Source organism: Anopheles ziemanni, chromosome 3 (genome assembly GCF_943734765.1).
Source record: "Anopheles ziemanni chromosome 3, idAnoZiCoDA_A2_x.2, whole genome shotgun sequence".
Taxonomy (NCBI): domain Eukaryota; kingdom Metazoa; phylum Arthropoda; class Insecta; order Diptera; family Culicidae; genus Anopheles; species Anopheles ziemanni.
Window position 1 is genome coordinate 31,522,951 of NC_080706.1, and position 15,023 is coordinate 31,537,973.

General features: G+C 40.8%; 1 protein-coding gene across 1 annotated transcript in view; it reads right to left on the reverse strand.

Moving 5' to 3' along the window:
* Nucleotides 1-3,219: 3,219 nt before the first annotated feature.
* LOC131284557 (adipokinetic hormone/corazonin-related peptide receptor variant I-like) overlaps nt 3,220-15,023 on the reverse strand; it is a 29,702-nt gene continuing 17,898 nt past the window's right edge. Inside the window, exons 2-9 of the mRNA XM_058313419.1 lie at nt 13,437-13,627; nt 11,685-11,912; nt 9,237-9,438; nt 8,201-8,354; nt 7,801-7,997; nt 6,594-6,737; nt 4,652-4,869; nt 3,220-3,426 (exon numbers count right to left, since the gene is read on the reverse strand). Of these exons, the coding sequence (XP_058169402.1) occupies nt 3,220-3,426; nt 4,652-4,869; nt 6,594-6,737; nt 7,801-7,997; nt 8,201-8,354; nt 9,237-9,438; nt 11,685-11,912; nt 13,437-13,627 (1,541 nt within the window). The remainder of the gene's footprint in view (nt 3,427-4,651; nt 4,870-6,593; nt 6,738-7,800; nt 7,998-8,200; nt 8,355-9,236; nt 9,439-11,684; nt 11,913-13,436; nt 13,628-15,023) is intronic.

A 15,023-nucleotide genomic window follows, 5' to 3' on the forward strand; every position in this document is an offset into this window, starting at 1 on the left:
TGGAGAAAATATAAGTTTTCTATGCTTGCTTTTCCACGGCACACAAGAGTGTTATTAATTTAAAGTTTAAACTTCACTTGAAGTTAAGCTTGGTTTTTTCCTATCATCATAACCAAAGTATTACGATTAAAGTATAGTTTGCTATAGATGTTAATTGAATGCACGATTGTCACGTCAGATAAATATGGCGATTATCTAATATGGATATTGTCTGACCAGAAGCTGAATGTTGTTGGCTTGGGAGCAACTTTTCTTGTCCAAGGCCGAATGAAAAACATATACAAACAGACAGCAAGAGGGACAGCAAATGATATTTCCTTTGAATACAGTACGGTGTACATGTTCAGCCGCGGACAGGGTACAAAAAAGGAAATTAATTAGCGCAAACGGGAACGTCAACAGTTCAAGTGGTTTGGCATGTTGATTTTCCCATTATCATCCTCTGCGATTTGGTGTCCCTTGCTCATTTTCTCCGACGCTCATTTCGGCCTTGTTAGGACAACTTTCATTTGAGTATTGTCTTGTGTCAGTTGGGTTCGCAACTCTTACTTTGGAATCATTTTCATTTTGTGTTTCTTTTTCGAGAAAATAACAAGGCATCCAGCTAACCATCGCCAGTTCATATACGGATGTGACGTGTTCTGTCTTGTTCACAATGAGTATTTAGTCGAGCCCCCGGACCCATCTCAAAGGAAAAGTCGAAAAGTTGCCAAATGACGAGGGATTTTCCTGACCTCTTTAGGGACCATCCAAGCGAGTTTGCCGCTTCTGTTGGATCTTGAGTATGTTCAATCATTCATTCTTTCTCCACCGTTGTCACGGTGGACTAAGTGGATTCCTTTGAAGGTGAGCTACATTGCGAAGCAGGTCCTGTTGAACATCAGCTGCAAACAGCAAGGTAAAGAACGGTCGAATCAGCTACACACTCTTGTTGATGACATAACATTCACATGGAGATGTCAGTTTTTGTTTGTCGTATTAAATTGTTCAATGTAGTCAGCCTTTTGGTTCCGTCGGCGTCTGTTCGTAAAACCTCTATTGAAATTTAATTTGTTTCAAACCCTCCAAAGTGGTACAGTGCTAGGGACAGATGTGATTAAATAGAATAGATAGAAATAATCTCATTCTTATTTTTTTACCATGGGTGTTCTTATAAATTTCAAAAACACGAGTCTCGTTTCAACAAAATAGACTCGCATATTCCAAGGCTATTGCTGGGGAATATAGTAGACTTTAACAACAATCAAACAATTGTTTAACAAAATAAACAATGATTTTCCGTTTGAAAAATGGGCATCATCCACTCAAGTGGAAAATAAATTTGTCTTCCGTTTGACGTTCATCAAACACCTTGCGCTATGCTTGTTTTAAACTTAATCTTATTAGATGTCTGCCCGGGTGAACTATAAGAATAGCTATAAAAATACACATCTAGCCTTGTCATAGGAAAATGTACTCGATCCATATTTATAATATTTGGCACTTGGAGAACCAATTGAGATGGAACACTTTTGAACACTTCGTTCATGCAGAAAACGAGATCGGTTTTGGGAATAATTTTGCTTAGCAAAAAATGAAGGAAAGTCTGTAAATAATCTGTGACAAATAACCGTTTTTCATGGTAGTATGATACTTTTGCTCATTATTGCCTCCCATGTTACTTTATTTCTCATGATTTTTCTTTAAATTTGTAAATTATTTAACAACAAATAACGATAAGACTAATTAATTTAAATGACTATTTTATTCTAAATTTCAAACAGTCATTTGTTCATAGAAGTACCGGTGCCCCATTGGTTCTACCAATCATGGCGAGGAAGGTTGTCATTTGTGAATTAGTTTTGCATCGTTGTAAATACAACAGCAATTGCCGGCCAACCGTGTCATTAACGATTCATTGTGTTTACCATTAACGAAGTGCCCAAGACACAACAACCATTGCGATGCGATGAGTTGAGTCGAAACAATCATTAGCATTGATTAGTTTATTTGAAATCCAGTTTGCCGTGGGGAAAAGGTTTAAGTCTCATCGGTTGGCTTGTTGATTACAGCTGTTTGAGATTGGATCAGTTTTTGGAAACTGACTTCACTGGCATTTGTATTGTGGATGCATATAGGTAAAACTATCAAACAAGTGATCATTACCGAGTTTAAATGGTAGTTAGAAAAAAAAATCATGCAAGAAATATATAGTCATTTTGATATAGTCCTTTTGATTGAATAGAATTTGAATAGTGTATAATGATTCATAAGACTTACCACATTTTAAAGCAAAATACCCTTATACCTTAAATACCTTAAGTTATTATAAGTTTTATTTTTCTTTCGCGTTGAATGTTGTTTTGAAGCATAAGCTTAATTCATTTATAAAGTACTGAATTTGATAAAAAAAATGACATTTGATTTTCACTCAAGTTTATTGTTTCCATTTGTTGACATTTGTATCGGTTTATCGATAATTTGGATTTCGAGTTGTTTTTGTTACGAAAACCTTTCGTTGAATTTATTTCAGGTTGCAATTTAAAGGTATTGAATTTTTCCATAATTTTAATTTTCTTTTTAAGAACAATTACTGCCAGTGAATCCATGACTCACATTTGACGATTCCATCGAATTTGTACATTTAGTAGTTATGTATTGAAAAATATTCGTTTAAATATTCATAATGTAAATATATGCATTTTATTCGCATTTTCTGTCCTTTCAGTGTACTTTATTCCGGTTGTGGCATGGGAACTTGATGTACTGTTTTCAATTGTTTTGTATCTACTTTTTCACTCATCACATTACAGTTCTCACAAATTACCATTTTATTCAACCAATTCGTTAAAAAACTTGTTTTCATTTGTTTTTGTTTGATTAAAATCCATCACCCATTTCGTACTAGTTTTCTTCTGTCGAAACCGATACGGTAACACGTCTTTTTCACTACCGGATATTGCCTTGCTGCGTTTTGCTGCATTCCTCGCAACCTGCCATCAGGTGCAGTAGTTGAAAGTGTCTTTGAAGAAGCATAAAATAGACGATTACCCTGCGACGGCGGCGTCCACATCTGCGTGCGTTCAACGCTTGCTTGTGTACTCCACGTGTCCCGCAGTGCGATCGATCCATCCGTCATCTGGATGGTGAAGCAGGTGGTTCCGATCAGCACAAGCAGAAGAAGTGACTAGTACGGGAAACGGACGACCATCGTCGAAGCATGCACTACCGTGGAGGTCATCATCGCCAGCCGCCCGTGTCGAGGCTTCGTGTTAACCCGCACTCCATCGAGGAGTCGAGCTCGTGCGGGGTCGGGTCGGAGTAGAACGAGGGTCGCGATAGCATCAGCGAGTGTTCGTCAGCCAGCATAGCGAACTCGCTGTAGCTGGGTTGGCAAACACCCTTCCCGCTACCTCCTCCCGGCCAGTAGCTCGTTCGAGAGTGGTGCTGAAAAAAGGGGGATATCTGTTAGGACCGTGGGAGGCTTCAAATCGGTTTGCTAATTTGAGTGAGCTCATTCCAGCACAGTGGCAATAAAGTGAAATCGAAGGCTGAGGCAAAGCCGCAAGCAAACAGAGGATTTGATAATATTTTCCCTAGCATTTCGAGTATTTCGGAAGGCCACAAAATCACATGAACTCATATACATAAACGTTACGGACGTGTATGCGCGGATGGAAATTCAGACTGTTTTTGGTAAATCCGGCTATGACCGCAAACACTTCACGCGTGACCTGCAATCGGAATTCAGGTTTGAAAAATTATCCCCAACCAAATGTGAGAGAGTTTTTAAGCGGTACTGTGCTCTGTTGCAAAAAGTTATGAACATTTCAACTAATTCATGTGAAACAGTCACGACGAGTCACATATTTGTGTTTCTCGATAGTATATGACAATAACATGACATGTTTTTAGACGTTTTTTCATATTCACCAACTTGAATTATTAATTATTTTCTTCATAGCGTAATGTATATTCATATTTAGTACACTTCAACTGGGATTTTAAAAAGATTTATCAGAATGCTTTAACTATTAACTAATGTAGTTGTCCGCATCTCAAGAAATATTATTACCATATGCACCTGAGAGAGAATGTTTTGCCTGTTTCACAATATTTTTTTCCTCCGAATGATAGTACAAACAAATAGTTCTATAGCTCCAAAAGCACAGTCATCCCAGAAACGAAAAACCCGCAAAAAGGATATCAGCTCAGGCACTTTTGGAGCATAATTAGTTTTCCTCAAAAAAGGGTTTGAGGGTTGTGAACGCGCGCTTGGGTTGGTCAAAATTTCATCCGCTATGTCGGAACAGCCATTTTGATTACCATGTGATTATCTACGTGATATGTATTCGTTGGGACGAGTGGTGGAAAAAAAAATCGGCAACTCTGTTATTCACGTACGAGCCTATGGCGGTCACCCGAAAATTGGCAATCAAATAACTTTCATCCGAACTATTTGGACGTTACGGTTGTAGATGGAACGGCAACCGTACTTATCCTACGGGTTCATGCTGAATCCCACGCCCCCGTCTGCTGACGGCAGAATACATAAAAGTGCGGTAAATTGCGAATGCGAATCAGCACGAAGTACGTATTAGCCCAATCAATTAATGTCAGCGGAAGAAGTTCACGCTGATACTCTGAAACGTTAGTGCAGGTTTTCGGTTACCTTCTCACCCCCGCCCTTCCGGTGGGCGCCAGATGTCGCTGGTTTGGTGCCTCCGCAGATGAGCCGGGCCGTATTGGTGTGATAATTACTGCCGTTGGTGATGCCGTTGCTGAAGCGGTTGCAGAATCGAGTCGTCGCTGTGGTCGTCCCTACTATAGTGCCACTCGCACCCGCTCCGGTAGTCAATCCTACGCCACCAGTCGATCGCAACTGGGAAGCTATGGTAGAACAGAAGCGTGAAGCGTCAACTACACAATATTTAACATATTTTTAAAATTATGGTCGAAACACCATTCTTCTGAAAGCCTCTATTGTCACCGTACAACATAAAAAATACACGAAAAAAAAACGTTTATTTCTTGGCAAAGACTTGATATATTTCTACTGTAATTTATTTTTGATCCATATTTCAAAAAGAACGACAAAATTAGTCATAGACTAATCTATTGTCTTGGTTATAGACCAATGCATTTAGCATTGATTGGCTAAAATCTGAATGCAATCATGACATTCATTATAAATTCTCATGAAATTCAGCATATTTGCATAGCCTATTTGAAAAACATTTGTATTGGAGCCTATATATGCCCGTATGGGAAGATATACCTTTCGATTACTCCGTAGAAGATCAAAGAACATTTCATACTATGAGAAATAACGCTATATTTCACTACAATCACTATGTTACCAACACTATAGGATCATTGAGCCTATAGGAACTCAGTAAATTTCAAACAAGAAATAAGAAACAAAAATATTGTGCAACATTGGGATAAGTATAGCCACAGGTTTTAGTGGGATTGCAGTTGGCTTGGCTTTAAAACACACAAACCTCTTTAGTCTTGATTGGTGCATTAATGTTGTCTTGTTCATTTCGAACTAATGATATTTTTCGATCAAAACTTGCGTAAACTTCTGAAAAAACTCCAGCTTGTTTCTTTACGCATTGCATAATAAAATTACGACTGATTCATTGAACAGCTAATACAAAGGAAGTGAATGTTTTAAACCTGGTGATGTAATTAACGATGGCCAAAAGGCAGAAAACTGGATAAATACAAGGGGCGCCGATTGAGCTTGTAATGTTAATTACAAAACAGGAAACCGTATACCAGTTAGTAGTATGTGCGAGTGTGTAATTTTTTATCGTTTAACTGTTAAGTCTGCAAATATCATATTATGCAGAGTGTAAAATAGGAAACCTTGCGGTTGGACAAGAGGTTTAATTAAGCCAGCAAAAAAAAACATTTTGATTGTGTAATTGCTGAAGAAATATGATAGGTTTGCCTATAATTAAAACTTATATAAATGTCTACAGGATTTCAAAAGAGAATTTCTACAGTCAATTATAGCATTTTCGCCGTTGAGGGCCAGCATTCGAACAAGCAACTAACAAGTCACAGGTTTCGGCTAACAGTTCGCATAATGGCAATAAAGCTCCATCTATGGCGTGGCAACATTCGCGCTCTACACAGTCACGTTCAATAAACAAATATGAAATATCTTGGAAGATTTTTGGAAAATTAATATATGTATACCTAGTCGAGGACAAACATAAAAATAAATGTGGAGTGCTTATGTTATGAAGAGTTTTATAATGTTAATATCATTATTCTTTAATATAGCATTGAAGTGAATTCTGTGTTCAGAAAAGTATTCTCTAAATATGATCTATTGTTTCCTGTTTTTGAGTAGCAGGAAAGAAATTTTCAATCCATACATATAAATATTTCCCTCATGGATTAAATGATACTATATGAAGTCGCCAAATCTGTTAGGGCTAGTGCAATCTCAACACGTCACTCCATAACTTGTAAGGGGTGTGTCGGTTTTAGGTAATGGTCGCGTAGCATGGGCTACCGGGCGCCTCCATCGTGTTTGCTTACGATGGAGACGCCCGGTGGTTGACATAATTCTGGATCGGCTTTCGGTTTCGCAGTACCTGCCGATTGGAGTAGTGCGATTCCCCCGTTCTGCGAGAGATGATTCATCGTAATGCTGCGTTGGTCTGCAACCAGTAGCTCGTCCTTATTATCCCGTCCGGTCAGCCGGTCTGAGTGTGGTCCAATAATGCCGGAAACCGCGTCTGGAATTAGAACGTGCGTTGCATGGGTTGGTTTGATGGTTCTGGTTCAGTGCTAGCCTATGTGAGTCAGCTCTGCGCACTATTGCTAGACGTTCCAGGTATTCAAAGCTATCATGCAGTCATGCAGAGGTTTGATGAAAACATTATTTTGAAAGCTAAATACCACTATGTACCAGAATGTATTTGGATGGAGGTATTGGATACATTTTAATGTATACCACATCGTAGCTAAATTTGTGGCTTAGTATATAAAACAAACACAACAAGAACAAAAGCAAAAATTTGATTGCAAAACTGTAAAACTTTTCTTTACATCAATATAACATATGAATATTATGGTGGGGGGTAGTGCCGGTTAGAAAATTGGCACATGATCGTCGGGGCTCACCACCTCGACGGCGTGGGTTCGATTCCCAACCGAGACCGGCCCTCCCCTGTACGACAGGACTGACTATCCACGTACAACAGGGAAACAAGTATCGTAAGCCCTTAACGGGACAGGCATGACCAAGAGGTCGTTACCCCAAGAAAAAGGGAAGAATATTATGGTATTTGATAAAATTCAAACTGTATTTAAGTTTTTATCACGTGTTTTTTAAAAAGTTAATGTAAGTAAGATTTTTCGAGTTAAAACCTAAAATTACATTATTGTAGCTGATTAATGCGTCATAGGAAGAATCCTATATGCGAAATACAGTCACTTGTCTCATTTTTGTTTATTTCGTCATATCATTTTTATTAAAGAGGTCTACAAATTGGAATGCTTGTGTTCGGTTTTTATTTCCATTACTATCATTCATGTCGATAAACATTGCTGTCCGTCACTTTTCCTCCAACTCAAACTATTACAGATGAATGGAATATTGTGTAGGTAACAGAAATCTACTTTAAAAAACTTGTTTACAGAAAACAAAATTATAGAGAGTGAGAAATGTGCTACGGAGAAGAAATAAATAAATCGGATCCAAAATCTAAGGTAAACAGTTTTCTATTACTTCGAAAACGGGCGCTAAATTGCAACTACATAATTTTCACACGAACACCTCTACTTGCGCACACATACCAGTGGATCGTCGTTGAGCCGCGTTCGGGGTTTGGACACCTCCGGGCGAGTTCCGGCGCCGGCAGGGCAATCGACATTTCATCGCGTACGAACCGTAAACGAGTGGATTCATGCAGGAGTTGGAGACGGCCATCAGGAACAGACCATCCTGCACGGCCACATCCACCTTCGAAGCACTTTCCCGGTCGAACATGTACCTAAGCAACAAGGAAGGGTTAATGATGTTTTTACAATGTTGACTGGACATGTTTCAAGTCAAGTGGAATGGTTGCGTGATGAGTTGTCGCAGCACTTGTTGTGTTCAATCTGTCGTGTTGTTCGTCGATGAAGGCAGCATCGGAAACTTCGCGCATTATTGTGTTTAGGTTTCCTGCTCCTGACAACGTTGCAGACTACCTACCAGAGTGTCATGACGACGTACGGCGTCCAGCACCAGACGAAGACTACCACGATGGTGATGGTAAGGCGCAACGTGCGCTGACGGGCTCGCTCGATGTGGGTCAGATCGTTGCATCGCAGGCGCAACGTTCCGGTGGTGTTGGAATCGCTTGTTTCTAGAAGTTAATGAAAAAGAAAAAAAAAACAACAAATTGCAAATTAGGATTCCAACGGTACCAAGACCACTGGCACATTTCCCAGATGACAGGACAGTTCTCGAACAAAATAACATGACGTTTCCGAGAATTTTGCTACATTTATTCATAGTTAAGCATTTTACAACAAGCAGCTCTCCTTTTTTTAAACTATTTTGAATTAACAAAAAATTTACTCATCAACCTAAGGATCAGCTTAGAAGCAAGACAATGATAGAAAGAAAATTAAATATTTGTTAAAGCAGTTTAACATTTCGTACAATTTGAAATGTTTTATTACATATAATTCGACTGGGATTTTTTCAAACTTCTCAATAGTTACTACTTTAGCATTTTGCTTTGACAGTAAAGATAAATTATCAGTTTATTTTCTTAACTCTTCATACTACTTAAATTAAGAGCAGCGTGTTTTCAACCGCCGTTAAATTTACGGTCACTGAAATATTGCTCATCATCTTTAGTTTTTACGAGCTCAACCCCAAATTAATTAAATTACGCGAACCAACAAATTATTTGCTTAAGTCCGGAGGAAAATGTTTTTTACTAGAGTTTTACTTTCGTCACACCCGTTTCCTCCCCCACACAGTTATTTTCCTTACTAAACAATCGTTTCGTTCGGTATTTTTGTGTTGTCTAAACAAATGCAGCATCGCTATGTAGCAGGAAAAAGAAGCTTGAAGAGCTGGTAGAGTCACGGCAATAATCAAACTCGCTAAAAGGTAAACACCTCTCCCTGCTCCTCTCGCTTCTAGTCCACAGCTTCGTTTTACCTACCTGTTCCTCGCGCAACAATGAAACAAACAAAATAAACCACGCACAATGAAATAGGCCCTCCCGGCTTACCTTTTTCTCTGGAGCGGTTGGAGATTTCGCACAGGATCACAGTGTACGCACCGCTGATGATCATCAGCGGCAGGAAGTACATCGCTATCACGCAGAACAGGTTGTACGCCGTTTCGAGGCCGGGCGTAGGGAAGAAGCCGAAGGTGACGCACTGCGTAAAGTTGGGCACCTGCGGATGCTGCTGGACGCGGAAAATGATGCTCTGGTGGAAGAATGCGAGAAAAGTAGAATAGCGGAAAGAGAGCAAACAAACATCAAATGAGAAAACGTAGGCGTCCACCGTAATACCGGACGGAAAGTAAAATTGATTTTCCTGGTCCAGTCCAGGGACTGGGTTTGGATGTCGCTGTTGCTATGGGCAAGCGGAACGGCCTGTGAGGCGAATCAAATTCAGCATAACAAGAGCACATCAGGCATGCCTTAATAAAAGAAATAATTTCTATCACGTCAAGGACCGCAGCTGGTTCCCCCCGGAGGGACGGAAAGAGACCCAGAAATAAACAGGTGCTGATGCGGAGCTTTCTGACGCGGAACGTGGAATGTTCGCTGATGGTGAATGGACCCGGCATACGGAATACAGGCGGAACATCACGTATGCACGTACACCAACCAGCTTGGAAAAAGCCGATGCTCGTTGGCGATGGAGTGCCATTTTCCGGTTTGACCGAAGGCAGAATTCCACCTCTTGCTTCTTCTTCGCATGCCAAACTCATGGAGAGGAAACGGAAAATAGACTCCTTCCGTCAGAGATGACTGATGGCAAACGGAAACCTCAGCGGACTCCATTATTTACCGGCGTGTGGAGGCAACCCAAAGCCGAAGCGAAATAACTCTGTCTACCGCAGCAGTCACCAGGGAGGAGAGGAGGCCTACAACTACCAGACACTGGGTGCTGAAAGGCGATGCGTAAAATCCGAATATGAAAATGGAAACAGTTTCGCCAGTCGTGGTCTGACAGCGTCGTTTTCCACCAATGTCACCGGCATAACAAGGATAAAATACGACTACAGAAAGGTCTAAGGAAATTGAACGAGGGAGCGTAAGGCGTAAACAGAATCTTTCGCTGCAGATACTCGTCCGTCACATAGCAACTTTCTTTGATTAAACATGCGGCATCTTCTTTGATGAATCCAAAACGCTCATGCTTTTATATCACCTCACGTTCTGATAAAACAATCGTCTCGAGAGTGCAGGGCTCATCTGTAATCATTAAAAACTTTGTGATGATAAAAAATAATTGAGATAATGAGCAACGCAAATTGTTATGGTTAAAGTTTTTTAATTGGTTTTGGTGAAAATCAGTTTACTCGCTCCAATGTTTGTGGCTTTCCGTTGGGTTCCAAATATATAGTAAAAGTTAAATTAAATCCTTAGCTTGTTATCGCATGCTTCGATACTGTGTACATCATTTCAATGTGGTAAGAGAACAAGCAAACATCCCAAAAAGTGAGTTTATAAACTCCCAACTTCGTCCGTGACAAAATACGCAATCGGAGAAAAATCATCGACAATCGAGTGGGAAATTGTTTTCCTTGATTTGCTTCCTGATTGATAGGATGAAGAATTTATCTTTCACAGATATTTCACACCTCTGCCTTGTACCCCCCTTCCGTGGGCCGAAAGGTTTAAAAATAGTAACTGTCGTGTACTGGAATGACAGGTTGATTGTACACAACCGACTTGACGACTTCGCTTATAAGAACTGATAAAGAAAATCATCCGTAGTGATGGCGATGGGGTGGACATTATTTGCAAACCGCTTTCATGGTTGTTGCAGGAAATGCACCACCTGCTGCATTACTCACAAGCAGGAGAGCTTGTTTACAAATCGTGTACGCCTGAATGGACCTGTTATAAACAGGTGAGCAAATGGCGTAGAAGTGATGGCCATTAATAGAGAAATAGCAACCAAAGGTAAAAGTAGCTTTGTTGAAGCAAGGAATGCTGTCAAGCAGCTGTGGTTTATAATAAAGCTTATGGATTAAATGTGACAATCTTTAAGCGAATAATAACAATGAGTATCACGATCAGAAACCATCGATTTTATTATGAAAGTTCCATTATTTTTCTAACTGAATCAACACAGGTAAACTGAATTTAAGCGACATTCCTGTATTCTGCACGCTTCATGAAGTTGTGAAGATGAATAAGGAAAGCAAAAAAATATCCAAATCCTTCTTCAAAAACGTTTTTCTGTTAGACACATACTGACTATGTTGAGTGTTACAGTAACGGACAAGTTTTTCATTTCGATATGAAAATAACAATAGTTATCTAAGAAGATGATATTAATTAGTGAAATTCGTCTGACATCCTATCATATCTCTTTTGACAGAAGCACCAGGAACTGAGAAATGTGTTTTTGTTATGTACGAAAACGTTACGTAATGCCCAACATGACTTGGGAAGGATTTGGTAACCATGACAGACGGTCAATTCGTCACTCACCTGCGGCATGGCGTTGACGAAGGCAATGAACCAGGCTCCACCGAGCATGATCTTGCCCCGTTTGCGTGCGGCCGACACACGTAAAGGATATATCACAGCAAAGCAACGATCGAGCGATACGCACACCAGCACATTGGAGCTAAGGTAGAGGCAGAAGGCTCGCATGAATAGAAACACCTTGCAAGCCACGTTTCCGGCGTGCCACTGCACCGTGATGCGCCAGCCGACCTGAAAATAGAACAAGCGATGAAAACTTTCAGAAATGGAGAGCAAAATTGGCGAACCTTGAGTTGATTATTGAGCATAAAAAATGAAACAAAATAAAATGCTGCATTTGTTTCATGTTTCAGGATAACCTTAAATATTCATGCTTTAATTTAGTTATCTAACTATTGAACACATACAATTTTTTTCGTTTTTTTCTCTCGATTTTTCAATTATTTGTTATAGTCGCTAGTGTTCAAATACGAAACTTTTGAATTCAATTATCATTGACATCTCTTCTTCCTACGCACCATCGTGAAACGCGAGTGGAAAAGTGTCTACAAAGCCGTCAAGCACATAGGAATTGGGACGGCAAACTCATTTAAGTTCTATTGTGTCGGGCCAAATGATCATTCAATGATGTTAGGTTTTTTCCTGTCTGTTTTAAGGAAAAAAGTTTGCAACTTGTGAGAAGCTAGAAAAAGAGACGGTCCGTAAATGGATTGCAACGGCATGAACAAGTTTCCTTCATACATTATTAATTCGCTCCATTCGTCGGCGAATCAATTCAAGAGAGTCCCGAAATCGAATGAATTCCGCCGTGAAAGCTGACATATAATGGATTGATGATGGCGGTGCCGACGACAAACTGCGAGCAAATGTAGCGATATGCAAACGGCTGCAGGCTACGCGATGGCAGCCGTTCAATCGCAGCAATGGAAGGATATAATCATTCCATTTCGTCGCTCTCGATTTTGCTACTTACGATTTTGCCGACATCTCTTAGTCTTCAGGTGCATACCGTCCCACACATGAACGTTTCCTAAGGCTATTATTTTGTAAAGTGCTCCGAACAGCGCAATGCGATTTTAACATTAGCAGCAGCAGTGGATGGCTAAGGGAAGCCGATTTTAATTGGATTCAACCTATCAATCATATCAAGCTCTCAGTTATGTGATGCGAAGTGCTTTATTTCTGCGCCGTTGAGAAAGTCATGTCAAATGATCGTTAAATTTCCCTTGATACAAATTTGTTTTTCTTTATTTAAATGACGGGTTCACAACTTAAAGCACTATTTAAATCTTTAGAAACTGAATCACTTCAGAGATGAATCACAACTCCAAGGAAATATTTCAAGGGGACATGATAAGTGATTTTCGTCGAAAGCCTTTGAATCATAGATGTACACTATTTGAACAAGCTTATTGTTGAACAGATGATGCTTCTGTCGGAAACAGATAACATGCTGTTATCTCCCCCGGTACGGAACATAGCACGAATGACTGTTCTGTTTAAGGAGAGCACAATGATTCTTCAAACCATCATTTCGACATAGAGAATGGTGTTGCAAGCAGCAAGAGCTTTTGCTTCGGTAAATACATTTTGGCCTGTTGAATAAAGTATTAATCCGCTACAGCTCATGAGAAACAAATGTGTTTAGGTTGTTTGTAAGCCCGTGCTGTGGTTGTTTTCCACACGTACTACACGGAAAGTGCAACGGCTTCATCGCGTTTGCAGAATGTATGCAGGAAATATCACTTCACTTACCTCCAGCGGTATCATGATGAACGCTACCATCAGGTCGGCCACCGCCAAATGGCAGATCATGAGGCTGACGCGCGAACGACGATGTCGCCGGGAGCGGAAGAGCGTTATAACAACGGACAGGTTGCCACCGGCCGCTATCACAAACAGGACGCAGTACACGATGATGACGGCCACGGTGGAGTCGGTGTGTCCTGCCGATGCCCGTACGGTGCGATGAGAGAAAAAGGATAGAAAGAGGAAGGAAAGTGCATTTCAATACATAAGGTTGTTGCATAATGTATGTGTTCTTCCCGGTATTAGATTTCTGCTTATTCGTTGATAAAATCATGATACCAGCAAAGGATAATGGCTATGCCAACTAATACCTCATGAGATTGGTAGGATTCTGAGAAATCCAACAATGACTAGAAGTAAAACCTTACCACTTTTCTGCTACCCTCTATAGAATGTGTGGCGGCTACGTCACGCGGGAATTCAATCCATAGGTATAAACTCCCAAGCATAATTATAACATAATTAGAAGGCACCTTGTAAGTGCCAGGCAATAAAGTCGCTCTCTTCCACTCGAACCAGCAAAGGAGTAAGTTCATAGAAAACATCCGAAACTCTATCCGAACCGCGAAGCGACATCCCCACACTGGTGACCCCGACGAAGAAAATTAATACAATGCCCCTCGATAGTGAATGCGAATCGAAAGCAGAAGTAGCCGTTGGCCGCGAATCAAAGGAAGTAGAACCCGTCGTAGTGGCAAAAATTAATCTCCCTACCTTTGACGAAGACGACATCGAAACATGGTTTCTATGCCTTGAAGCATTATTCTGCGTGAATCTTGTCAACTCCGACAAACAAAGGTACAATGCGGTCGTCGTAGCACTGGGTCCACGGGCAAAACATTTTCACGAAGCGATCTCGCGGTGCAACACAACAGAATCAAGTGATCGGTACATTTACATGCGAAAAGCAGTGATCGAATATTTCCAACCATCGGAAAACGAGCGCCTGACCAGCCTCCTATCTGGCGTTTCCTTAGGGGATAGGAAACCAAGCGCCCTTTTGCGTGAGATGCGTAGGATGGGAGGCGACGGATGTTCGGAGGCAGTATTGTCCAACTTATGGCTGCGCGCATTGCCAACCACGGCGCGTTCCATCCTAGCGGCAATGCCAAGCTCAAAATTAGACGAACAGGCACGGGTTGCGGACAAAATCCTAGAAGCACCGCGAAATGAAGTTGCATCCATTGAGAAACAAGAATGCAACAACAGTCGCCTAGAACAGCGCATTGAAGAGCTGGCAGATAAAATTGAAACTATTTTATCAATCGATCGCGACTCGAGGCAGAGTCGATTTGCATCGCACCAGCAAACGCATGAGAGACCAGCACGGGACCGCAAATGGTCATCGAACCGACGCACCGCGACTCCATCGCGATCGAGCAACCACGCACCACGTTGGATATGTTGGTTTCATTACCGCTACGGTGCACAAGCACAAAAATGCGAGAAGGAGAAAATCGGCGATTCCACAACTCAATGTATTTTTTTCGAAGAACGCCTCCCGATACACAAACGAAACAAATAACAAAACTC